The following is a 27,071-nucleotide window of genomic DNA, read 5'->3' as shown; positions in this document are numbered from 1 at the left end:
ATGGGGAAGCTAAAAGCTTCACTTGCAAAGCCACTGACTTCCACTAGGAATGTGTTTCCTAGTTTTAGTCAACTGAGAGGGCAGGAGTTTACAGTTGGCAAGCAGGGTCAGGGTCCACTCGCCGACAAGTAAAATGATGCTGGATGGCGTCGGGCGGAACCCCCGAGGTCATCCCGCCGCATTTAAATTTTCAGGAAGATGTGGGCTCAGCAAAATCAGCTGCACGCCCGCAGACCTGTCAATGGCCAATTGAGGCCATTGACAGAATCAATTAAGCAATTATAGGACCTGCCCGTCCAACCGTAAGGCTGGCGGGCAGGCCAGGAGCCCCGGCGGGAAGTAGAAAAAACATGAAACCTCATCCACCGGCAGGTTGAGGTTTTATGTAGGGCTTTAAAAATTTTAATAAAGTTGGTATGGAAATTAGGATGTGCCAACTCATGTGACATTGTCACATGAGGGGACATGTAAGGGAATTTTTTTTTCTCTATTTTTAATATTGTTGAAAGTAGAGGCGATCTCCCTGAGGCAGCACTTAGCCTCAGGGAGATGAGTGCCCTCTTTCGTGCGCATGCGTGAAAGAGCGCACTCTCGATTTTAGAGATTCTCCCCCATCCGCACAGGGAGCGCATAGCGCTTCCCTGCGGACGTCACGCGGTGATCCGATCCGCATCCGCCCGCGATTGGGTCAGCTCTGCTCGTCCGACGAATGGAAAATTCAGCCCAGAATGTTTGTAAAGATTGGATTGTGGCACCCATCACATTATTTCAACAACTGAAAATGATTGGCTCAAGGATTGTGGATAAAAAAATTAAGAATAATTGGATGAAACAGTGGAACCCCTGTTTTTCATAGACAGATGTGATCCCTGATTGAATGAGGCTAAGTTAAGATAAAGTTTAAGGTTTATTAAAATGCGAGAAATTTCAGCTGATTTACTACAAGGTTGGTTGGAGAGAAATCTCATTCATTTTTCTTTAGCCTACTGTCAGGTTTCTGGTTGTTGCTAATGTCCAACAAGTTTTCAAATATAGTCCAATATATAATAGAACAAGTAATATTCTTGTGAAAACTTGTTAAAGGCACTATCAAAATTTTACTGTTGATGTTATCTTATTCTTAAACTCCAAATTTTCTTATGACAGTAATAAATATTCATTTGATTTTACCAGCTCCCTATATCTTCTTGGAAAAGCACACTGAGTTTAAAATATTGCAGAGGTGCGCAAAAAATGCTTATTGAAACCATATGGGTGGGATTTTCTGGCCCCTCCTGCTGGCGGGATAGTCTGGTCCCGCCAAAATCAAAGAAGATTTGAATAGCTCTCTACTTATGCTGCGGGGGAACCTGCCTCCTGGCCCATGTTTTTGGGAACAAGATAATGTTTCTGAGAGAATTAATTCCTACGGTGGAATCGTCCCAGATTTGCACTAAATGCAGTAGTGGGTGGTGTCTTGTTTTTTGTTTCAATGATGCACACAGGCCGTCAACATTGTAGCTGAGCTAACTTTATTGATGACACATTTTCCTAACATGAACACATATCTACAGTATCTGAACTCTATCAAGGCAGGATCCAACATATGCTATCTGGCCGTCCACCCCAGGTCAGCTGATCCCGCATGTAGTGCAGAGTGCTTTTTAGTATCTAATATTGGAGTCCACTACCACAATCAAACATTATCATGACATTTCCCCTTTTTAAAAAAAAACTTTTATACAACTCAAGTACACAAAATCAATTACCTATTCTTTCTCACTCTGTTTTGATCAGTCTGTTTTGACTTTTACTCATCTCTATATCTGTGTGGTTTTTTTCACAATTCTTCCACTGGATGTTCTGAATGGTGACAGAGGTGATTTTGAAGGACAAGGAGCCTTCTCCAGCTCTGTGTCACTCTCACCCCTTGGATAGTTTTTAGGACTCTCAGGCTTTGTCTGGTTATCTGTTGCTTCACTGGTGCATTCTGTTTTTTGATTTTCAGCTTCACTTTCTGGTTCAGAGCAGGGTTATGTTTCATTTATTTTCTGTAAGAATTTCTGGTTTTTCCTGTACTGTTGTCCATTTGGAGTCTGCACTATGTAAGACCTTGGTTCTCCTGTGAGTCCTGTGACAACAGCAGGATTCCAGATCCCTTTATGCTGAATCCTCACTGTCTCTTCCAAGTTCAGGTCAGGCAGAAGTCAGGAGACTCACAGATTCCCATCTGATTTTTCTACAATTACAATTGGATTAACCCACTATGTCAGTTCTTCAATTTACTTGATGGTGTGAAGCTTCTCTATTCTGTCCAACTCTGTTTTCAGTCGGTCTCTCAGCATTATCGGTAATTTCCTGGATGGGTATATTTTAGGTTGTCACATTTTCGTCGACCTTGATGGTGTGTTCTCCTTTTAGGCAGCCAATCCCCTGGAACACACATTTAACTCGCTGAGGATGTCATCAGTGGTGATGGTCATTATTCTCTTGGTTAGCTTCAGATTTTCACAAGCTTTGATTCCATAAATGGGTTTTGCATCAGTTTCCTTCACTATGAATGGAAGTGCTTGAGGCTGTTTTTTGTAGTTCACTTTAAGTGTGAATTTGCCATCTACAGCAGTTTTTCACCTGTATAAATAGACAACTTCACTTTTGTTTTAGTTAGCTGTTTTTCTTTGCTTATCTTATGATACAGGGAATGACATTTGCTTGTGTACTCACGTCAAGCTTGAAATTCACCATCAGGCTGGCAATTTTTAAATCAACCTTCCATTCATCTTATTTGGAATTTGTTGTTACTGCACCAATGAAAAGTTCAGTTTCAGTGTCTGTGTCATCATCTGCCATTATTTTTTAAGTCATTTAGTTTCTTATCACTTTCAAATGTGAATATGTTACAGACTTCCAGGGCTTCTTCTTCTGCTACGTGAAGAAAGATGGAAGGCTGTACCTGGGGGTCTTTTTTATCACTGCCCATTGCTGTGAGGTATAGCTCGAACTGCTGCCGGAAACTTCTCCAGTTTTCGGTGAGATTGCCCTCCAAACTGAGCTCCATCGGTGGTTCTAGAACCTCCACTGTTGCGTTTAGTTTACTTCTGACACCATGGGAAGGATTTTATGGTCCAGTCGCAGTGGGGACAGGGCCGTAAAATGCGGCGAGCCATTCTAAATTCAACTGACTTTGGCAGGAATGTAAAATCCCGCTGCCATAAAATTGTCTTGTTTTTTGTTTCAATGATGCACACAGGCCGTTGACATTGTAGCTGAGCTAACTTTATTTATGACACATTTTCCTCACATGAACACCTTTCTGCAGTAACTGATTTCTATCAAGACAGGTTCCAACATGTGCTATCTGACCTTAAACCCCAAGATCAGGTGACCCCTTATGTAGTACAGAGTACCCTATAGTATCCAATACTGGAGTCCATTACCACAACCGACTATTATCATGACAGGTGGGAAAAAGGACGTTTTGCCTGCCAGCCACAATGGCAGCTTTTCACGCCATATCCCAATCCTGCCTCATTCATCATGCATTCCCGGAAACATGCCATTTAGATGGCGGGGGGGGGGCTCTGATTCACACGGCAAGCCGTCGCCTCGCCGCTTCATCGTATTTAAAGTGCAGCCGCGCACACACCTCTCAGTGCCTCCAGCCCACGGCTGCTGTAAAGAAGACATGGCCCTGAAAGGCAAGAAGACTGCAGCCCCCCGGTTTAGTGATGCATCCCTCGAATGCCTTTTCGACACCATGGAGGCTCACTGTCATGTCGTCTATCCCCGCTCTAGCCGTAGGAGGGGCAGCAACATTACCACTCCGGCTTGGTAGGCGATGGCAGTGGTGGTCAGTGCTAATGCTGCACAGATGAGGTTGGCCATCTAATGCAGATAGAGGATGAATGATCTCATCTGTGCCGCCAGGGTAAGGCAACCATCTCATCACTCTAAACTCACACACTCAAGCCCATCACTCATTCACTGGAATCTCACTCACTGTCAGCTCAAGGGACATCACCATTCACTCTCTCACACACACCCTCACATCTCCATCTGGCCTGATCTCCTCTGGAGACTGCCTCCTCAGCCCTCACCAGCTTGAGGCCTCTTGCACAGATCAACTTGTGCCTCCATACACACCCTGGGATACCCCCTTCCCCTCGACCTGCAGCCTCTTCCCTTGCCTGAGGCCATTTCTCCCCCTTGCCCAAGCAATCCCTAGCTCTGCAGTCGTTGAGAAGCCACCCCCACCGTATGGCTGATCTGGTAAGTAGAGACCTACCCGTGAGCCCGCTAAAAGTGACGTGGTGCTGTGTGTGAAGCCTGGTGCTGACAACTGCGAGTGCTGCCTGAAGTAAGGTAGGCAAACAAACCTCGAAGTCACAAGCCAAATGCACTCGATAGGTGCACATTGCTTATGTGCAGTTGTGAAACACGTCAGCGTGCAATTGCGCCGACATGCTCGGAAGATGCACCGTGGCGGGGGGAGGTGATTCAGGCGAGCTAGGCTTATAATGAAATGCAGATGTATTACAATGAGGTTCCCAGCGTCCAATGGTGGGAAATGTGGCCCGCCATTGACATGTGGAGCAGACGATTGAAAACTGGTTTCACAACATCGTGAAACTGATTTTGGCCTTCTCACCATATTGTCTGCTCACGCCGCCAAACACACCACCGGGCAAGGAAAATTCCGCTCCTAAACTGTTTATTTTATTTTAGAAATTTAGCTGTATGGGTATCCCTTAAAAATGGATGGCTGAAATGTGCAGCAAATTGTTTGGAAACTGCAGATGTGAATCCATATTTTATCTCTGTGCCTTTAGATCATTGGCACTGAAAAGTATTCACGCTCACAATTCCCCACATTGTGAGAATGCAGTCACATTGTCAGGTACATGGAAAGTGAAGGTGAGGTGTTTTGCAGAAGCAAATTTAAAATCACTCACAAGGCACAAGATTAATTTTCTGCAAGTGTGAAGAGAGCCCCAGTGCTGCTGGGGAAATTTTACTTCTTTACTTCCCTCTATCCCTCCCACCCATACTTTCTTCCCTCCTTTCCTTTTTGCCCTTTCTCAATTTTTTCCACTCTGCCCTTTGCTTTCTGCTTTCCTCCTCTATTTCATTCCTCCCCACTTCCCTCGTTCTGTGGGTGGGTAGCACTGATTTATGAACATTTCCAAAAATGAATCATATTTTAAAAATACATAAGTTTGTTAGAACTCAACTCTTAAATCTAACTAAAGTTGCATTTTATGCAGTGGTTTGGATCATAAATAAAATCATAAGAAATAGCAGCAGTAGGCCATTTGGTCCAACTAGCCTGTCCTACCATTCAATAAGGTTATGACTGGTCTGATTGTGGTCATAACTCTAATTTCCTGCATGCCCCCATAACCATTGACTCCTTTGACAATCAAAAATCTGTCTAACCCAGCCTTGAATATATTCAATGACCCAGCCTCCACAGCCATCTGTGAGAAGAAATTCATCCTCATCTTCATCTTAATTGGGAAACCAGTTAATTTTGCACCCTAGTCCTAGATCCCACGAGAGGAAATATCATTTCAGTATCTACCCTGTCAAACCCCCGCAGAATCTCATAGGTTTCGATAACAATATTTGAAGAGAAAAATTAATGGTTTGAGTGGAGTCACTTCCACAGAATTCACTTCACTCTCCTGGTGCTGATATTGATTTGGCATCATATTCAGTAGCTAGCATGTAGTATCATTGGCGGGAACCAGAGAGGTTTCAGCAGACTGAGAGGCAGATAGGTTGCCCGTTCCATGGACGCGGACAGTGAATTTACATAATTAGGGCCCAATTATAGGTCATTTTACAGATTTCTGGCATTTTGCCCCACAGAGTGGGCTGCAGGCATGAAAGGCAGCACCCACAGCTCAGTGACCCCAATAGAGGGGTACGCCTTCTGTTCAGTGGGACCTCTCCCTTCGAGCATCCTGCATTTATTATTTCTACTTATCTGCCTGAGGGCACCTCCATTTTGAGGGGCCCACAAGGTCTCCTGCCTGCCTCAGTGGTACCGACATCTCCCAATGGCTGCTCTGATTGGACCAGCAGCATCAGGAGTTGACCAGCTGTTGTTAAGTGGATAGCTGGCTCACAGCGCAGTCTGTTAGGAGGTCACCTGCAATGAAATCACCAAACTGGTCTTGCTGGTGGCAAGTGTGGGCTCAGGACCAGTTTTTCGGCAAGACGTTAGTGTCCCCAAAGCCTATGGTGAAATTCAGCTAATTGTCTCATAAAATATAATGGCCCCAAACTGAACCTTTGCATTGGGCAGAAGTTGCCCATAAACATAATTGTACAGTTCAATCTTTTGGGATATAATTGCCACTGGCCATTCTGAAGAAGAATTAACCAAAGAGGCTGCTCAAGTGTAGGATATATGCTGACATGGATTGATTGGGCTGAATAGCTTGTCTCCAAGCTGTAACTTCAGTGTATTTCTATGCCTTATTAATTTCAAAAACAAATTTGTTTATATTCCCTGGTATCAATATTATTCTGTACTTTTTGCCATTTATGATTCATCCAGCTGAGGTGGACCTTATAATAGTCAGCTATTAAGGTGGCATGCAACATTCTGTGCATTTCAAGTGGAACAATTATTCTAATAATAAATGAGTGCAACACATTAGCAATGTTAACCAGTTATTCTAGCTTCAAGTAGCTGCAGAGCACTGGAGATTTGGTGATTGTGCAAAGTGATTGGGTTTAGTTTAAAATAATTTGTTTGTTGAATTGAAATACTGTAAAAAAAAGTCTTGCAAAAGAATACTGTTAACAAAAAAATGATTTACAAATCACTTAACTTTAGAAACCAGAAGGTGATTGCAGGAACAGTGGACCCAATATCCTAAATCTCCCTTAATCCAATCAAACCAAAATCTTCAGACTCTTCAGCCAATTAGAAAGCAAATATTCCCATTTTCTTGAGATCTTTTCCCTGAAGATTTTGCAGATATACATCAATCAGTTCAAGGTAACCAAGCTCTAGCTGAAGCTGTACAACATAACTGTTATTCTGACTAATCTGCAATGCGGTTTTGCCTACTGAATTCCCTCATGAAATGTGACATGGAATTTTCTAACAAAAACGCTGCTTGCAAGATATTTATTCTTTCATCTTTTTGTCTTTCTATTTCCAAATACCTCTGTAACCAATGGTGTATAAATCATGTTTATTTAATAGTAACTCTTCCAAGATATTGCTTGTGGTGAGTCAAGCCGTGTTCCATAATAGGATCCTTTATGCTATGTAGGGATAACATCGGGTTCACTGATTTACAGTTACTCAGTATGTCACATTCCATTTTAATTTAATGGCTGCTGTGAAATTAGGATTGTTGTAGATACCTTTTCTGGTTCAGTGGCAGCATTCACACAAGCAACCTCACACTACCTTACATCTACATACACATAGGGTAATCTAAGGATATAACATTAGCAATCCTTGTGATCATGTCTGGATATTCATATCTTTCATGAGTGTATTTCTTCAAATTCTTCAAAGGTGGATCAAGCAGCATTGGTCAAATGAGACAAAGTATGTAGGTTTGAAATGTCAACCTACTTTACTTCATATCAAAAGAACATGTAGAACAATAGTTATTAAATTCATTTATTTTAATCAATGCAAGTTATGTAATATTACCAAATAATAAACATACCATGCTTCCCCAACATCAGTGAGTTGATCTTATTTAACTCAAGGAGATTCCCTCCTTGCATTCTCCTGTCTTTCTGAGTCCACCTTTTGCTGCCTCACAGCCAGCACAATAACCTGTTACCAAAATCTTCTTTTAAGTGTCTCCTAATGTTTGCTTTTTTATCTCCCTTTTCAGAGACTGACAGATCAAGTGGCTTTCAAATACATTTTAACTTTTGGATGGCAGATTGGCGAGCGTGCTGGCAACTGGCCCTTTCCAGCAGCAAAGAGACAGAGACATTCTAAGACCCATGCCTCACTTAGTTAGTACCTGGGAGCGGCCCATCCCTAATTGGCATCCTGTGCAAATCACCAGAAGCTGGCGGTACCAGGTGGCTCATTGTAGTATTGAGGGATGGACCCGGGTTTTGGTAACACTGGCAAATTGCCCTAGAGTATGGCAAAACTAGGATGGATGTTCTGGTGCTTGATAGCAAGGCTGTGGGACTGCTGGAGTTTGGCAGTATGGGAAGTCTGGCATCATTAAGGGAAGGCCTAGGTTTTTTTTCCAGAACTGTGGACAAAACTATTGCCCAAACCTAAACCTTTGAGAGAGGTTGAGTTCTTCAAGTCAAAACTTTATCGAAGACAATTTAGGAGAAGGGGAGAATATCAGTTTTATTCTGAAATAGGCAATAACATTTCTTATTTTGATTAACTCTTATTATAGACATTATACATTTCAGTTACAAAAAATAGCAGATAAAATTTCAGAAAGCATTTTGAATTATTGTGGGAAAACAGCAACACATCACAAATACATTTTCAGAGTCAGATAACAAGGCATTTTTCCATTTAACCTGAACATACTGGAATCTATGAAGACAAAAGTTGACACAAAGGGTGGAATTTAATGGTTACAGCGGTGGGCCCATCCACCAGCTAAAGAGCATGTGGCAACACTGACATGGTCGTTTCTGGGAGCCCCAACAGGACTTAATCCCAAACAGGCTGTTTGCAGGCTGCCATCTGGGTTCCTGGGGCCTTCAGGGTGAATTTCCTGCCTCCAAGAGCTGCTGACCAATCAGAGATCAGTGCTCCCCATTATCGACAGTGCCACCAGGGGCGGTAGCCACTGTCGGTATTGCAGTAGACACTAGGAGGGGGATTGTCGCAGGAGTCCCAGAACCCGCGTTTGTGGATGCAGGATTGCCAGGGACAATGAGGTAAGCCCCATTGAGGGAGTGAGGGAGGGGGGGTTGGTATAAAGGACAGAGGGGATGTCTTCCTGCTGTCAGTGGGCTCCTCCATTGAGCACAGGGTGCCTGAGAAGGAAGGAACTTCCACACCCGGCCACAGGTGAGTAACTCACCTCTTGACTTCCCAAAGCCTGACCACCATCTATAAGGCATAAGTTACGAGTGTGATGGAATACTCTCCACTTGCCTGGATGAATGCAGCTCCAATAATACTCAAGATGCCTGACACCATCCAGGTCAAAGCAGCCCGCTTGATTGGCACCCCATCCACAAACATTCACTCCCTACACCACTGGCGCACAATGACAGCAGAGTGTATCATCTACAAAATGCAATGCAGGAATTCACCAAGGATCCTTAGACAGCACCTTCCAAACCCATGACTACTACCATCCAGAAGGACAAGGACAGCAGACACATGGGAACCCCATCACCTGGACGTTCCCCTCTAAGTCACTCACCATCCTGACTTGAAAATATATCGCTGTTCCTTCAGTGTGGCTGGGTCAAAATCTTGGAACTTCCTCCCTAACAGCACTGTGGGTGTACCTACATTATATGGACTGCTGTGGTTCAAGAAGGCAGCTCACCACTACCTTCCCTAGGGCAGATAGGGATGGGCAACAAATTCTGGCCTAGCCAGCAATGCCCATGAATGAATGAAAAAAAGGCATGCCCGTCGGGTTTACCTGGCAGCTTGCCCACATTGCTTGGCCCCCGCTTGAAATTGATTGAATATTTATGGGCCTCAATTGGCCTGTGGGTGGGAATGGTTCTGCAGCTAAAGCTTCTTTGCATTGCTACATATTACTTCAGGAATCACTGGGGAATAAAAACTCTTAGGTACACGAGGGGAAGTGTTAATGTGTTCATGTTGAGTCAAATTGGGATACTCAGCAGACTTTTGTGAGTATTACTATGTCGTGACAGTCTTTTTTTTTAGTTTAATTCAGTTCATACCAGGGCTGGTTGAACACCACTCCATCGATACCTACCCTTTGTGTTGCCATTTGCTGCTTCTGAGGAATAGTTGTCTTTTAAGGAGATCTTATGTTTTTTATCTTAGCATGTGGAATTAAGTTTAAGCTTTGGCTCTAATTTCTGAGGTCAGTTGATGAAAGATTATCGAGAAGAAACAATATAAAAGGTACTTTCAAATGTCTAGGTTGGTGAAAGAGCCTGTTATGTAATGTTAAGGGGGTGTCCCACTTTACTAAATGGGCCACACAATGTGACCCATTACAGTGATACGTACAGGCAGTTCACAAGAATATTGCAGCCCTTACCATTTGTAATATACAATAGATATAAGTAAATTTGATGACATTTTAAAATCAGGTGTTTTAATCTGATTGTATTGAAGGGAGGGGGGGGGGGCGGTGGGGTAACAAAATGGCAGTGCGGAATTGTTCCTGTATAATATGTTGATAAATACTTTTTCCAAAGATTTTTCTTTGAACCTGGTTTATTCGTACATGACCAATGGGGAAAACTATAGTACTAAGTGCTCTCCACATGCACCGCAGAACAACCAGAGTTATAAACAGTCAACAGATGTTCAAATTTGGATTGCAGGGGAACCTAGAATGAAAAACCTATCACAAATGGCAGAATCGTATCTTCTTAAAAAGACCTTGGCCGGAATCTTCCAGCCCTCCCGTGGCGGGTTTCCCCACAGTGGGGCCGGCGAGCCATTGAAATCTCCGTTCGCACATCGGTGGAACCGGAAGATCCCGCTGGCGTGAGGGGCTGGAAAATCATGGCCCTTGACTTATTAAGTTAGCTTTAAATTGAAGTAGTCTGTGTGAACCAACACTCAGCACAGCACACTGAACTGATTTTCTAAATAAATATGCTTAATAAAGTCAGCAATCAGGCAGAGATAATAGTCTTTTAAAAACACTATTCTTCAAAAGCTGGGTCAGCTATTTGCCTTTGACACAAATGACTTTGCTCAGTCAGATGTTATTAAAAACAAACTATAACATTTAGTCTATCTACAATTACAATGAAGATAAGCTCTTAAGCAAGCTGCAGTTTTCATCATTACACAATGCAGCAATCCTGGTAACTTCAACACAAAACAGAATACCTATAGTAAATTTAAAAAAGATTAATATTAGCATTTTAAAATGGTCTGGCTGGGGTGCTGAAATGCACTTTTGCACTGATTAGTTTTTTCTTGAGGCATTAATATAGTGATTACTTACGAAACATAGTCATGTACTGCTTCGGGTTGAGATTCCAGTGGCCCCAGTTTGTTCGGTAACCATGGAGATTGGCATAATCATCAAAATTGTATGCTGGCTCTGTGCCAAATGTGTCAATTACCCGGATCCTGCATCTAAAAATCAAAACAAAAGTGTAAAAAGCCAATGCTGTTTGTGGATCCTAAGTGAAAACTCTGTACAAGTGCCTTTCAGTCCAGTTAGGCACATACACCTTCATTAACAACACTTGTGTCAGGAACACCAAACAACACATCACCTATTTATTAGTTCAGGGGAGTGTGCGTGAAGAAGTCACTGTATTTTCCACAGAATATTAAGGAACTTTAATTCTTCTCAGTGGAATACAAACCACTACGCCAACTCAAATTGTTCATGTCTGATGATTCATCTGGAAAATGACGTTCTGTTAATTTCACTTGTTAAAAAGTACAGATAAAGGGAGGGGTTTTCCTTTCTGTCTGATTAATCCTGAATTCTGTATTCTCTTGCACTCTATTGTTGAAATGCCCTTTGGGGGGGAAATCCAGCATCCTTACCTGGTCTGACCTATATGTGACTCTAGACCAACAGCAATATGTCCTACTCTTGGCAGCCCTCTGGAATGGCCTAGAAAGCCACTCATTGTGTAAAACTGCGAAGAAAAGTTGGAAAAAAAAACTGGACAGATAATTTGGCATCAACTTGGGCACTGGAACTGACAACAGCAAACTCTGCCCAATGGAACCTTCATAGAACATCTGGGGACCTGTGCCAAAATTGGGAAACTGTCCCACAGACTAGTCAAGCAACAACCTGACAGAGCCATACTCACTGTATCATACCTTACAGCCAATGTCCCAGACTCCTCCATCACCATTTGTGGGTAAGTCCTGTCTCATTAGCAAGATAGACACACCAGGGGTGGTGGCACAATGATATACAGTTGAAAGGGAGTGGCTTTGTGGGTCCTCAACATTGCATCCAGACCCCATGGATTCTCATGGCATCAGGTCAAACCCGGGCAAGGAAACCTCCTGCTGATTATCACCTACCACTCCAACTCAGCTGATGAATCAGTACCCCTCTATTTTGAACACCACTTGGAAGCATCACTTAAGTTAACAAGGGCACAGAATATACACTGGATGGGGGATTTTAATGCCCATCATCAAGTGGTTCGGTAACACCAGTATTGACAGAGCTGGACAAAAAAGACAACCTACTTGACCTCGTCCTCGCCAACCTATCTGTTGCTGGTGCATCCTACAGTATAGGTAGGAGTGACCGCTACACAGTCCTTCTGGACACAAAGACCCGTCTTCACACTGAGGATACTGTCTATCGTGTTGTGTGGCACTACTACTGTGCTAAATGGGATATGTTCAGGACATATCTAGCTGTTTAAAACTGGGAATCCAAGAGGCACTGTAGGCTACCAGCAGCAGCAGAATTCTATTCAACCATAATCCACAACCTCCAGGCCCAGCATATCCCACACTCTACCGTTACCATCAAGCCAAGGAATCATGCAGGTTCAGTCAGGACTGCAGGAGTGCATGCCAGGAGAACACCAGGCACACCTAAAGGTGGTGTCACCCTGTGAAGCTAAAACACAGGACTACATGCATGCCAAACAGCAGATGTAGCATGCAATAGGCAGAGCTCAGCACTCCCACAAAGTTTAGGATTGATCAAAGCTCTGCAGTCCTGTCACATTCAGTCATGAATGGTGGTGAATAATTAAACAACTAACAGAAGGAGGGGTCTCAACAAATATCCCCATCCTCAATGATGGGGGCGCCTAGCACATCAGTGCAAAAGACCAAGGCTGAAGCATTCAGACCCAACTTCAGCCAGAAGTGCCAAGTGGAACTTTCCAAGTTCGCAGATGACACAATACTATGTGAGAATGTGTGTTGTGAGGAAGATGCAAAGCAACCTCAAGTGGATTTGGACAGGCTTAGTGGAGTGGGCAAGAACATGGCAGATGGAATATAATGTGGAAAAATGTAAGGTTATCCACTTTAGGAGGAGGAACAGATGTGCAGAGTATTTCTTAAATGGTAAGAGATTAGAAAGTGTAGATGTGCAAAGGGACCTGAGTGTCCTCGTCAATATGTCACTGAAAGCTAACATGCAAGTGCAGCAAGCCATTAGGAAGCTAATGGTATGTTAACCTTTATCGCATGAGCATTTGAGTACAGGAGTAGCAAAGTCTTGCTTTTCAATTGTATAGAACCTTGGTTAGACTGCACCTGGAGTACTGTGCGCAGTTTTGATCCCCTTACCTTAGGAAGGATATTATTGCAACGGAGTGCAACGAACGTTCGCCAGACTTTTTCCAGGGATGGCAGGACTGTCCCATGAGGAGGGATTGGGGAAATTGGGCCGGTAGAATTTTGAAGAATGAGAGGTGATCTCACTGAAACCTACAAAATGCTTAAAGGGATAGACAGGGTACATGCAGGTAACATGTTTCCACTGGTTGGAGAATGTAGAACCAAGGGACACCATTTCAAAATAAGGGGGAAGCCACTCAGGACTGAGATGAGGAGAATTTATTTTTACTCAGAGGGTTGTGACTCTTTAGAAATCTCTACCTCAGAAGTCTGTGGAAGCTCAGTCATTGAGTATGTTTAAAGCAGAGATTGACAGATTTCTAAATAACCAATGACATAAAGGGATATGGGGATAGTGTGGGAAAAAGGCATTGAAGTGGATGATCAGCCACGATTGTATTGAATGGTGGAGCAGGCTCAATGGGCTGAATGGCCTACTTCTGCTCCTATGTTCCTATGTATTATCCATTGTGGTCTCCTCCTGAGGTCCCCAGCATCATAGATGCCGATCTTCAGTCAATTCAGAATCAAAAAACAGCTGAGTGCACTATAGAGCAAAGGCAACATCCCGGCAGTAGTATTGAACACTTGTGCTACATAATTAACTACATGCCTAGCTAAGCTATTCCTGTACAGCTACAAGACTGGAAAATTGCTCAGATATGTCCTGTCCACAAAAAGCAGGACAAATCCAATCCGGCCAATTACTGCCCCATTAGTCTACTCTCGATCATCAGCAAAGGGATGGAAGGCGTTATCAACATGATGTTATCAAGTGGCACTTACACAGCAATAACCTGCTCATTGATGATCAGGTTGGATTCTGCCAGGGCTACTTGGCTTCAGACCTCATTACAGCCTTGCACCAAACATGGGCAAAATAGGTGAAGACAACAGGCATGGTAAGTTTGACTACCCTTGACATCAAGGGAGTATTTGACCATCAAGGAGCCCTGGCAAACTGAAGTCAATAGGAATCAAGGGGAAAACTCTCCACCGATTGGAGTCATAAATAGCACTAAGGAAAGTGGTTATGGTTGTTGGAGGACAATCACCTCAGCCCCAGGACATCACTGCAGAAGTTCCTCAGGACAGTGTGCTAGGTCTAATCATCTTCAGTCACTCATCACTGATCTTCCCTCCATCCTAAGGTCAGAAGTGGGAATGTTCACTGATAATCGCACCATGTTCAGTACTATTTGAAACTCCTCAGAAACTGATTCAGCTCATGCCCATATGCAGCAGACCTGGACAACATTCAGGCTTGGGCTGATGAGTGGCAAGTAACATTCTCCCCACGAAAATGCCAGGTAATGACCATCTCCAACAAGATAGGATCTAACCATTTCCCCATCCAATGGCATTACCATTGCTGAATCCCCCACCATCAACATCTTAGGGGTTACCATTGATCAGAAACTTAACTGGACCAGCCATATAAATACTGTGGCTATAAGAGCAGATCAGAGGCTGGGAATTCTGTGGCGAGCAACTGACCTTGTGACTCCCCAAAGCCTGTCCACCATCTACAAGGCACAAGTGGTAAGTAACATTCACACAGGAGTGTAATGGAATACTCTCCACTTGCCTGGATGAGTGCAGCTCCAACAACACTCAAGAAGCTCAACACCATCCAAGACAAAGCAATCCTCTTGATTGGCAACCCATCCACCAACCTAATCATTCACTCCCTCTACCATCGACATACAGTGGCTACACTATGCACCTTCTACAAGATGCAGAGGTGTCAGCTGTGGCTCAGTTCATAGCACCCTCGCCTCTGAATCAGAGGGTTGTGGGTTCATGTCCCACTCCCGGAAACCAAGAACCGTGATTGTACTCGAAAGAGTTGCAATCTGTGACTGTTGATAACTCGAAAGAGTTTTCTACAAGATGCACTGCAGCTACTCACCAAGGCTCTTTCGACAGCACCTTCCAAGGCAGAAACCTGCTCAGCTAGAAGAAAAAGGGCAGCAGGCACATGTGAAGACCACCGCCTGCAGGTTCTCCTCTAAACCAAACACCATCCTGACTTGAAACTATATCGTCGGTCCTTTACCAGGGAGTCAAAAATCTAGAACTCCTTTCCTAATAGCACTGTTGGTGTACCTGCACTTGATTGGCTGCAGCGGTTCAAGAAGACGGCTCACTACCACCTTCTCAAGGAGAAACAGAAATGGGCAATAAATGCTGACCTCGCCAGTGATGCTCACATATCATGAAAGAATAATAAAAAAATAAATTCTACTACAGTTGCTTCAAGTCTATAGTCTGAGGAAACAGATCAGCAACTTCTTGGGATCTTCATGGTGGTCACACATGAAAACAATTATGTTTCCCATGGAGATAATGTTTTAAGTCACACAGTTCATATTTTCTATAGGTAGGAAATTTTGTCTGGCACGTTTTCTGCATCATTGCAGATTTGGAGAGGCGAGGGGTAACCAACTGTGTGCATAATCAATTCACTTTTAACTGAGCTTTCCTGCAGAACGGAATAGAATTCTGAATGATCTTCTGATAAGTATGAAAACTACAAATCTGATACATTATTGCTAAGAAATAGGGTTGGGTGCATCCCGTAAATGGACAATGCAAAACCAAAGCAGAAGTAATCTAACCATGCTATTGTAAAAATAGATCAAGATATATATCTTTTCTCTGCTAACATTTAATACCAAGAGCATTGACAACATTGAAATATTTTTCTGTACAACATAGCTTTTTAAGCAATTGGTGAACTTACAAACTACAAGGCTTTTGGCTTTAGAAGCAAGTGAAATATATCAAAAACCATAAATTAAGCAGTTATCAAAACAACTTAATTTCAGTTGTCAAAATGTGCCATAATTAGTAGAAGATGGATCCCACTGGGATTAATACTTAATGCCTTTTAATGGTGTGTTTTTAGCCTTAACCCTAAAATCATGCTAATATCCCCGCTCAACAAGTGCTGGTGTAACATCTACTGGGTTCATCCATTGTTACAGGAAATGTTGCTGTAATGGCAGATGTTGAATCTGCTGATCATTAGAGATGCACATTTATATTTATTCAAACTGCAGGTTTATGCACTGTAAACACACAGAGTTAAAAATGTGTTACAATCTCCATAGCGAGCAATAACTCTTAAAAAAAGATTCAACCTTCCAGTTAATGGCTGAAAGAATGACAAGATTCCATGTTTTGAAATTTTTAATATAACAAATGACTAAAAAAAACTGTTGATTAAACACTATTTTCTTTTTGTATGTGACTTATAGTTTAAACTACAGAAAGTGATGTTTCCCTTTTATGCTTATCACCCATCACACTCTCCATGGAATTACAGTCCTTTTAGCAAACAGTCCATAATTGCTACCAACTTCCAATGGGCTCCTGTATTCCCATTTTGCCGAGTAGTAACTTCAAGTGGCCATCTTCAGGCGCTTTCATCATTTTTCAGAGTTTATTAAAGCCACCACAAGCAGCAAATCCTATTCTGATGATTCATCTTCCCTTGGCCATGCTAGGATGAATCTCCTGGAATTCTTAGAAGGCTGCAGTATGAATCTCAGACTAGAAGACATCTCCCTCTCGCATCCAGCTGTGGTAGCTCGCAAAACCAAGTAGCCTCTTCTCTCTGCTGACCACACAAAACTGTAGCCTGGCCCTCCCATGGCATCATGAAACACATCAGCCTTGCATCCAGGCAGAAATGCTGATTCACTATACTTGACCTTAAGTCTCTTTCCTCTTAGAGATAAATAGATAGTTTACAGCACAATTGTTTACACCCAATACCTACAACACCTTTCTGTGGCCTTGGGAGACTTAGGGCAGAAGTTTTAGAATAGTGTGTGTGCCCGACCTGCACGAGTGTAAAATAGCGCGTGATATTTTGGTCGGCGGGCGCGCGCAAAAGTCGGAAGCGCAACTGCCGATAATTAAGAGAGCAATTAAGCCCATTAAAGTTCCAGTTGACTCTGATTTTTCGTGGTCTGTCCAACCTTACGGTTGGCTGATGGGCAAATCTGTCAAGTGGACTTTGCATTTTTGATGAAACTTCGTCTAAGAGCGGGATGAGGTTTCCGTTATTAAACTTAAAAAAATGTTTGGACAGAATTTTCATCATCTGTATGTTCAGGTGACCGCTTCTGATGCGCAGACATTTTTTTCTGGATTTTTAAATCTTCATTCATTGCTTTTAAATTCTTCAGCTCCCTGCAGCAGCTCTCTGCCTTCAGGGAGCTTTCATTCCGTGGTCCCCCGTGCCAGCGCACCAGCATGAAATCATGGTTGGGGGCCGTTGGCAGTCCGTTCCGTGGCTGCTCCCAGGCCCACCGATTGCGCGCACCCCCCGAACTAAAAATCCTGCCCTTAAAGCCTACCCATTGTGAATTCAAATTGTCTCCAAGTGTGAATACTTTGCACCTTTTCTAAGTAAAACAATCTAAACCTTTCTTTGATCTCCAACAATCAAACCACCCAGCTTACTGTCAGGCAGACCTCAGGACAGGTCACACGCCCCCCCCACCCTTCATTTTTACTCTTAATTTAAAGGCAAAGTTCCAAAACACAATAATCTTACAAACCTCATAATTGTAACAAATCCGTTTGTATGTTGCCGCTTCATAGTAGTGCTACCCAAATTATGTCGATTACCCAGAGAAGGGAGTGCTAACAGCTGCTACCTGCATGGCCCACGCAGTTTTCCTCATTGATATCACTGAAGAGATGAGTCTGGGTTGTGCAGGTAACGGCCTCAGTGGAATCGATGTAGTCCACATGGCACCACTTCGAAGCAGTATTTCACAAACAAATTTTTAGCCCTCAATGTTTTCTTACACCCTTAATACTTTTCAATGAAAGTTTATGCATCTGCTTTGCCAATTGATGCATTCCAGAGTTGTTCAGTTGTCATTTATCACTATTTTATGAGTGTTATAACCCAGGCCAGAATTTTCATTGACATTAATCTCCTAGATTCCAAATCACTTCAAGCAATGGTTGTTATATAAAAACAATGTCAATAGTTCTCCTCTATAACACTCTCTGACAGATTTTATCCTTGGGTATATAGTACATTATTTATGACTCCCTAGTACATAAATCACAGAAAATGCTATTTCTGTTACACAACATTCACTCTAGCATTTTTATATAGCTGTCCAAGAGAACTTCATCAAGAGGTGTATTATATAGCTAAAATACAATGAGCAGTTCTGAGAATGCAAGTGGGTGTGAGGTAACTTAGTATATTAATGAGTTGAAGAATTTCACAAGATTTGGCACAAATGAGTTACTTTTCACTTGATACAAACCAAGTTCACAGTGGTTTCAATCTCACTGAAGTCACATTTTTTCCCTTGCTTGCCATTTTCCTCCCCTCTCCTACCTTCTTACCAGGGATTGGGCTGCAGCAGATGTACAAATGACCATTATTGATGTTTGTGTCTCAATGGCTGGTGACAGCAGGTTCTTTGATGACGATGTCGGAGGTGGGGGGGGGAGGCATCAAAGCAGAGCCTTCATCTGACATTCAAACATGCACATTTTTCTGAACAATGACCATGAATAAAAATAGCAACTATGGGGAGGTGGTGATGTAGTGGTAATGTCACTGGACTGGTAATCCAGGGCTCCAGGCACATGCCCTGGGAACATGCATTCAAATCTGACCATGGCAGCTGGTGGAATCTGAATTCAGTTCATAAACCTGGAATTGAAAGCTAATCAGAGCAATGATGACCATGACAACTATCACTAATTGTTGTAAAAACCCATCTTGCCCTCTGATACCCTTTAGGGAAGGAAATCTGCCATCCTTACCTGATCTGACCTACTACTTCTGACTCCGGACCCACAGCAATGTGGTTGGCTCTTAACTGCCCTCTGAAATGGACTAGCAAGCCACTCAATTCAAGGACAATTAGGGATGGGCAACAAACGTTCACCTTGCCAGTGACACCCACATTCAATGGATAAAAAAATTTGGGGTAGGATTTTTAGGTCAGTGGACGGGCGCAATTGGCGAGTCTGGGATTGGCCAGGGAATGGACTGCCAACCGCGATTGGCCCCCCGACCGTGAATTCACGCTGGCTGGCCAATTAACGGCCAGCCAGCGTGAAGCGTACACTGAAATGCTCAGCACTGCCGAGGTAGGGGTGGGAGGAGGGCGAGCGCTGAAGTCAGCACGGATAAGCGCTCACAGAAAGCTCCCTGAAGGCTAGGAGATGCCTCAGGGAGCTGAAGACCTGAACAACCTAAAATAAAGGTCACAGAAACTAGAATAAAGTGTCCAAGCTTCATAGTCAGTCACCTGAAAATGTAGGTAATGAAAATGAAACTTATTTTTATTTTAATTTATCACGGAAACCTCATCCTGCCCGTGGATGAGGTTTCATGAAAAATGCAAAGGCCGCCTGGCCGATTTGCCCACCCGCCAATCGTAACGTTGGATGGGCAACGAAAAATCTCTGTTAATTGTGCCATTACTGGGCTTAATTGCCCTCTTAATTGTCAGCGGGTGCGCTTCTGAGTTTAGCGCTTGCCCGCCAGCCAAAATATTGCACAAGTGCGCGATGACACTGGGATGCTCGCCCAACGTCATCCCGCACTATTTTATGCTCGAGTGGGTTGAGCGCGTGCCTGTCCGCTCAGCGAAAAATTCTGCCAGTGATTTTTAAAAAAAATTTGCTTTCTTGACCCAGAAGCATTTCGGATATTCACAGCAATCCCTATAGCCAAGACTGGGGAATTGAACCTAGAATCTGTACAGATCAGCTGGATACATTCAGTGAGCCATTGGCAGAAAGATCTTGTTAGCTGTGTTTCTCATTTGGACATTGACATTGTAGTGAAGGGGTATTTAACTACAATAAGAGCAATGACACTTCAGTGTCTCTGACTTAGATTGTGAACTTGAAATAGTCAATAATAAGGTCACTTTGTGAGCAGCTTACATTCAGTTGTGGAGCATCAGCTGCAGCTGAAAATATGATGGATAAAAGAAAACTGCAGCTTGTTTGCAGATTCTCATAACTGCAGTGAAATATTCAGGAAAGCTGACATTTTTTTGAATATTAAGAAATTCTGAATTGCTTCAATTTTTGGGCAAACTGCTTTTTAAGTAATTTGTATTTTCTTTATTCCAGTGTTTAAAAAATAACACTAAAATAAAAGCAAAATACTGGGGATGCTGGAAATCTGAAAGAAAAACAGAAAATGCTGGAAAAACCCAGCGGGTCTGACAGCATCTGTGGAGAGAGAAACAGAGTTAACGTTTCGAATCTGTAAGCCCCTTCTTCAGAGCTAAAGAGAAGTAGAAATGTGATGAAATTTATACTGCATCCTCCTTCAATTTGGTCTGCTGCATTCATTGCTCCCAATGCGGTTTCCTCTACATCGGGGAGACCAAACGCAGACTGGGTGACCGCTTTGCAGAACACCTTCGGTCTGTCCACAAGCATGACCCAGACCTTCCTGCTATTTCAACACCCCATCCTGTTCTCATGCCCACATGTCCGTCCTTGGCCTGCTGCAATGTTCCAGTGAAGCCCAACGCAAACTGGAGGAACTGCACCTCATCTTCTGACTAGGCACTTTACAGCCTTCCGGACTTAACATTGAGTTCAACAACTTCAGACCATGAACCCTATCCTCTATCTTCACCCCTTTTTTAATCCCTTTTTTCAAAATTCAATTTTTATTTTTTATCCACTTATTCTTATTTATTTTCATTTTTATTCATTGTTTTGTCCCTTTTTTTATCTCCTTTTTCCCCGTTTTATATCCTCCCCCCCCCAACCAAAAGGGCCATCTGTTACTTGTTCCATGTTGTTCTTTCACAGTGTGCTTACCCTTGTTCTGCTATTATCACATTCTGCTTTCTTACCTTTACTATCAGCACCTTTTTTAGCCCTTACCACCACCATTAACAATCCCTTTATCCTTTTCTTCATGACATCTTTGTCAATCTCTCCTTTGCCCCCACCTATCGCTGGCCTTCTATCCAGCTTCACCTGTCCCACCCCCCTTAAACAGTATAAATTTCATCACATTTCTACTTCTCTGTAACTCTGAAGAAGGGTCACATGGACTCGAAACGTTAACTCTATTTTTCTCTCTCCACAGATGCTGTCAGGCCTGCTGAGTTTTTCCAGCATTTTCTTTTTTTGTTTAAAAAATAACATTTCAGTAACTTCTTTCCTCAGAAAGCCTATAAACATCAATTTCATCACAAGGAGATAGAGTTGGACGGGATTATTAGCTGCTATGTTCACCATTACATCCGGAGGACAAGATCCTGGTGCCCTATTGCTAAAAGTAAAACAATGGTGGCTATCCACACTCAAACACATACCGATATCAAATCAGCATATGCAATATAACCGTAGAACACACTGTTGGGATAGTTACGAACGTTGTCTAAGCTGTATTTAACCCAGTGTGCCATGGATGTTTGACATGATCATTGGGTGCAAGAAAATAATGTTTTATTCACCAGTGCTGTCACTGTTCTACATGAGGAACCCAAAACTCACAACAGAGAGAATACGAGAATGAAAAGCAAATTTGTAAAGGCCTGTGTGTTAACAAAAATAAGCCATTAGACAGCAGACAATGATTAATTACCTTTTTGTTCTGAGATAATGGCAATTACCATCTTTTATTTAGCACTCAGCAATGGAATCAGTGTTTAAAAGAACATTAAGCCACCAGTAAGCATTCATAGATGTCTCTTTTACAAATGTCTCCGTTCAAAATAGTACCTGTAACAAATCATCCAGTGAAAGAATGTCAATGAATTAGTGTAAATGGCTGACAAGAATTTTTCTCTTTCCACACTGAATCCTTCTATGAATATAATCCTGGTACTTCAAAGGAACGGTTTATCAGCAAAGTTACAGATTGCTCAGAATAATAAGTAACCAAATCCCTGTCTGTCAGCTCAGCAGTGATCAAGTGGCCCAGATATCAGGGGAAATGGCAGTCAATTGATACTGTCGCTGACCTAATAATCCATAGGCTCAGGCTAACACTCGGGGTGCATGGGTTCAAATGCCACCACGGCAGCTGGTGGAATTTAAATTCCATTGATTAATAAATCCCATTCCACAGGAGGTGCGTAATGCAAAAACATCACACTATACAAAAACCGAGGAGACTGCAACAAATACAGGGGCATCTCACTCCTTAGTGTCACAGGGTAGGCCTTTATTAGGGTCATACTTAAAAGGCTCCATCTAGTTGTAGACCGACTGTACCTGGAAGCACAAAGCGATTTCTGTGCCTGCAGATCTACTGTGGACATGATCTTCTCCATACACCAGCTACAAGAAAAGTGTGGGAACAGGGTAGACCTCTTTACTTTAATTTCATAAATCTCACTAAAGCATTTGACACTATCAGCAGAGCAGGACGCGACAAGATTTTGGGGAAAATTGACTGTCCACCAAAGCTCCTCAAGCTCATCCGCTCCTGCTATGACAACAACATGCACTGCACTGTGCAGTTTAATCGCCCCACTTCTAACTGTTTCAGGATGAAATAGGGCTGTGTTCCAGCTCCCACTCTGTTTGGCATCTTCGTCTCCATGCTCCTGATATTTGCCTTCCCTGTAGATATGGAAAGAGTCTACACTAGGTCAGATGGCAAGCTCTACATCTATCGAGACTGAAAGTGAAGTCAAAAACATATCGCGTCCTGATCAGGGAACTACTCTACACTGATGATGCTGCGCTAATTGCCCACAAAGAAACTCAGTTACAAAGACCCATGGATTGTCTCTCTCATGCTTGTAACTTGATCTCCTTGGCTATAGGCTTCAAGAAACTCATGGTCATGGGACAAGATGTTGCATCTCCACCCCTGGGCTCACTACATAACAGACAGCTGGAAGTGGTTAGCTAATTCTGTTACCCCCCCAGGTCCATGGTGACAGACACTCTGGGGAAAATATCCCCCCCCACCCCCCGTTGTGGGGGAAGTGCAGGAGCGTGCACGCCTTTGATCGGCACTCCCAATCGGGGGCGCGCTGCCATCTTACGTGGGCGGGCGTCCGCCAGGAAGCGCTATGTGTTCCCTGTGCGGGTGGGGGGGGGGGAATTCCCTCAACCGAGTGTGCGCTCTTTCGCGCCCCGCCCCTACTCGCTGACTGGAAGATCCTCCCCTCTGTTGCTACGATTCCAGGTGAGACCCACCTTTTTTTTTTTACAATCTGGTTAGTGACCAGTAACTATTGTTAAACAGTAGATGAAATTTGAATTCCCAGGTATTTACTCAGAGAATAGAGCTGCAAGATTCCATGGTTTTAAACAAACAAAATAGATTTTACTATACAAGAGTCAACAAAGCAAACAGTCAATACTATCTATCGTATAATCTAACATCGAGAATTAACCTGAGATACAAATGAATTAATATGCAAACTGAGGGCGAACACACCACAAACTGCACATTAAATGGCAGACACAACCAGACAGATCCCATGAATCTTTCAGCAGATCACCCAGATGTCAGTGATCACTGTGAATCACAAAAAAATCTATAAAACTCTGTCTTCCTCATGAGGAATTTCAGCTCCCCACCTTCAAAGAGATGGTTTGATCGCCAGCTGACAGCAGTTCTTCTCCACCCGAGTTCCACGGGTACAATCCTCCCCAAAAGGCACACTATTCCAGATTTTTCTCAGATCTGCTCCCAGTTCCAGTTTTCTTGGCATTCTTTTCCAGCTGAGCTGACCTACTTCAGAGACTACTTACCACTGTGTTGACCATGCTACACTCCAATGCTAAACACAAGCATGGTCCCAGCTCCTCAGCCACGCTGTTGCCAACAACTGCTGTTCACCTCCCAGCTCTCTGTGGCAGACAACCACTCCTGGGCTTTTCTGAGCCCCAACACCTCAGCTGAACTGCTCCCAATAACTGCAGCTTCACTGAGCCATCAACTCTTCAGCAGCATGAATCTATGAACTGCTCCTGGGCTTTTCTGAGCCCCAACTCCCCAATGGGCTTCTCTGAGCTCCAGCTGCATGGAGCTAGTGATCCTCTGCTACCTATAGTCAGGCTTTCATGCCCCACACCCATTCACATAGGCAAGTTTTCACACCAAAACACGAGTCCCGTGGTTCGTTTTTTTTGTCAAAAAACGCTTCAAGCCATCTTTCGCGCATGTCCCCCCCGCCACGCTCTACGGATGTGCTTGAACCCCGGGTATGCAGGGAGTTGTAGTCCTCTGCCTCTGCCCTGGCCATCTCCCAGCAGTGCATCACAATGTCTGCTCTCTGAAGTTCCTCCCAGAGCATGATCCAGAGCGGCAGGCAGCAGTGTCAGATTTCCTCACACCTTTGATGTAGAACTTGACATAGGCATAGAGATAGCTACCACCTTTGCCCAATTCATGAAACACACGTGGAATGACATCAAACTAACCCTTAGGACCAAGCTGATGGTTATAAGGCCTGTGTTCGCAGCACCTTGCTGTATGGCTGTGAAATATGGATAATTTACAGCTATCAAGAAAAGAAGCTCAATAATTTCCATCTTTGCTGTCTGCAGTGTATTATGGGTATATCCTAGCAGAACATAAGGCCTCTGAAAGGCAGAGCTCCCAAGTTTATTAACATTCATCAAACAGATGTGGCTTCATTGGCTTGGACAGATCTGCAAGATGGAAGACGGTCACATACCCAAGGACTTCCCATATGGTGAGGTTGCTGGAGCCAGATGATGAGTAGGACACACAAAGCTCTGCTTAAAGGTTGCTTGCAAGCATGAATGAAGGCCCTGAACATCGATTAGTGCATCTGGGAGTCACTAGCTGACAACAGAGAAAAATGGCGACACTTCCTGTGTGTTGGTATGCATCACCATGATGACCAGCAGCCACAGAGACTTTGCAACAGATGCCAACACTGAAAACAACAACGCATAATGATACTCGGTAGCTTCATGTGTGGCATTTATGGCAGAACCTGCCTCTCGAGGATTGGCCTCTTCAGACATCAGCAAAGGAGTGCCATATGAAGACACTCCATCTAAAATCAATTTGTTTGCTGTCTGTCCATCATATTTTGTAGATGGAAGGATGCCAACGAATAAATACAATTAATTTTTTAAAAATCTGGAATTACAAACTAGTCTCAGTAATGAGATTATAATTGATTATCGTAAAAACTCATGATGGTTCACTAATATCCTTTAGGAAAGGAAATCTGCTGTCCTTACTTGGTCTGGCCTACATTTGACTTCAGGTTTACAGCAATGTGTTTGACTCTTAACTGCTCTCAAAGCAATTAGGGATTGGCAACATATACTGGTCTTGCTGGTGACATTGATATCCCATCAAAGAATAAATATAAATATATATATATATATATTATATGTATTTATTCTTTGATGGGATATCTGTGTCACTGGCAAGGCCAGTATATGTAAAACAACTAACTTACCTCATTTAATGTATTAATTATAAAAACGGAGGAATTTATAGCAGTTGGTTTCAAATATATGAAAGAAATCTGAAATTAAGGAGGAATAGACTACAGGGGAAATGACTACAGTATTTCATGTTGATTTTCTCATGAATGATATTAATCACCAACAAATATGAAAAATTACTACTTCAGTCAATTTACACAAAACTTTTGTGAAATAACTTTCGAACTCCAAATCTCAAAATATTGACATCTCAATTCAGAAAATCTGTTAACCAGCATTGACCAAAACTAAATTTGATAAGTAGCTTAATTAATTTTTAGGATTCGTTGGTATCACATAAACACAAGCAAGTATTTTAATTGGAAAGCTTAAATGTTTTGTTTAGCAGTTCATTGTCAGATGTCCTCAATCTGAAGGACAACAAATAAATCATTCTCTGCTATTTCATCAGATAAACCGATGAGTTAATCATTACAAGTCCAAAGTTAATTGAAAAAACATTATGTGTGCCTCAGCGCAATTTCACAGAAATGGGTCAGAATTTTAAATACAGTTGTTGAGACTAGATGCATTTCCATTAATCTAATTATTGTGGCTGTTTCTCTGAAAGCAAAAAGCCATCTTCTCAGTGGAAGAGACAGCTAAATTTGATACAGCCAGGGAATACAAAAATATTCTAATTAATGAGCCATGCATTAATAAAAATAAATTTGCTCTAAATTTAATGCAGTAGGACAAATAATGTTTAAAGTAATGGTTTCCTGTATTAAAGGAAGAAGAAAACCTGCTATCATATTGTAGCATGTGTTAGAAAGCTTTAATACATTTCTACCAGTTAACACACAGGTTTAGGCAAGCAGTGAATCTTTAGTAAGTGAAGCCAAGTGTATTATATGGAAGCTTAACATTTGATATAATGCACTAAAAGTATTTCAATTAACATTCATGTTCATCTACTTTCATCTTTTCAATGAAAGGGCTGTCTCACCATCAGCTAGCAAGAAAGAAAGTGCTATTCGCACAATTTTCAGACATTATGAGATTTGAGGTATCAGTACATTATATTGGCACCGCTGCTTGCTCATATCTTGATAAATATTCTTCGCAAAAAGGGATGTCACTCAAAATGGAATTGAGGATGGTGTATCACTGCAAAATCATAAAAATGACATAGTGGCAA

The 27,071-nt window shown here is 42.7% G+C and overlaps 1 protein-coding gene across 1 annotated transcript in view; it reads right to left on the bottom strand.

The window, feature by feature from the left end:
* The window catches only part of mgat5b (alpha-1,6-mannosylglycoprotein 6-beta-N-acetylglucosaminyltransferase B), a 1,185,562-nt gene that overhangs the window by 173,145 nt on the left and 985,346 nt on the right, over positions 1-27,071 (bottom strand). Inside the window, exon 18 of the mRNA XM_078570583.1 lies at positions 11,127-11,260. Within this exon, the coding sequence (XP_078426709.1) occupies positions 11,127-11,260 (134 nt within the window). The remainder of the gene's footprint in view (positions 1-11,126; positions 11,261-27,071) is intronic.

This window comes from Cetorhinus maximus, chromosome 24, assembly GCF_964194155.1.
Source record: "Cetorhinus maximus chromosome 24, sCetMax3.hap1.1, whole genome shotgun sequence".
Classification (NCBI taxonomy): Eukaryota; Metazoa; Chordata; class Chondrichthyes; order Lamniformes; family Cetorhinidae; genus Cetorhinus; species Cetorhinus maximus.
Note: the sequence above shows the minus strand (reverse complement) of the source record. Positions and strands in the feature narration are given on the sequence as shown.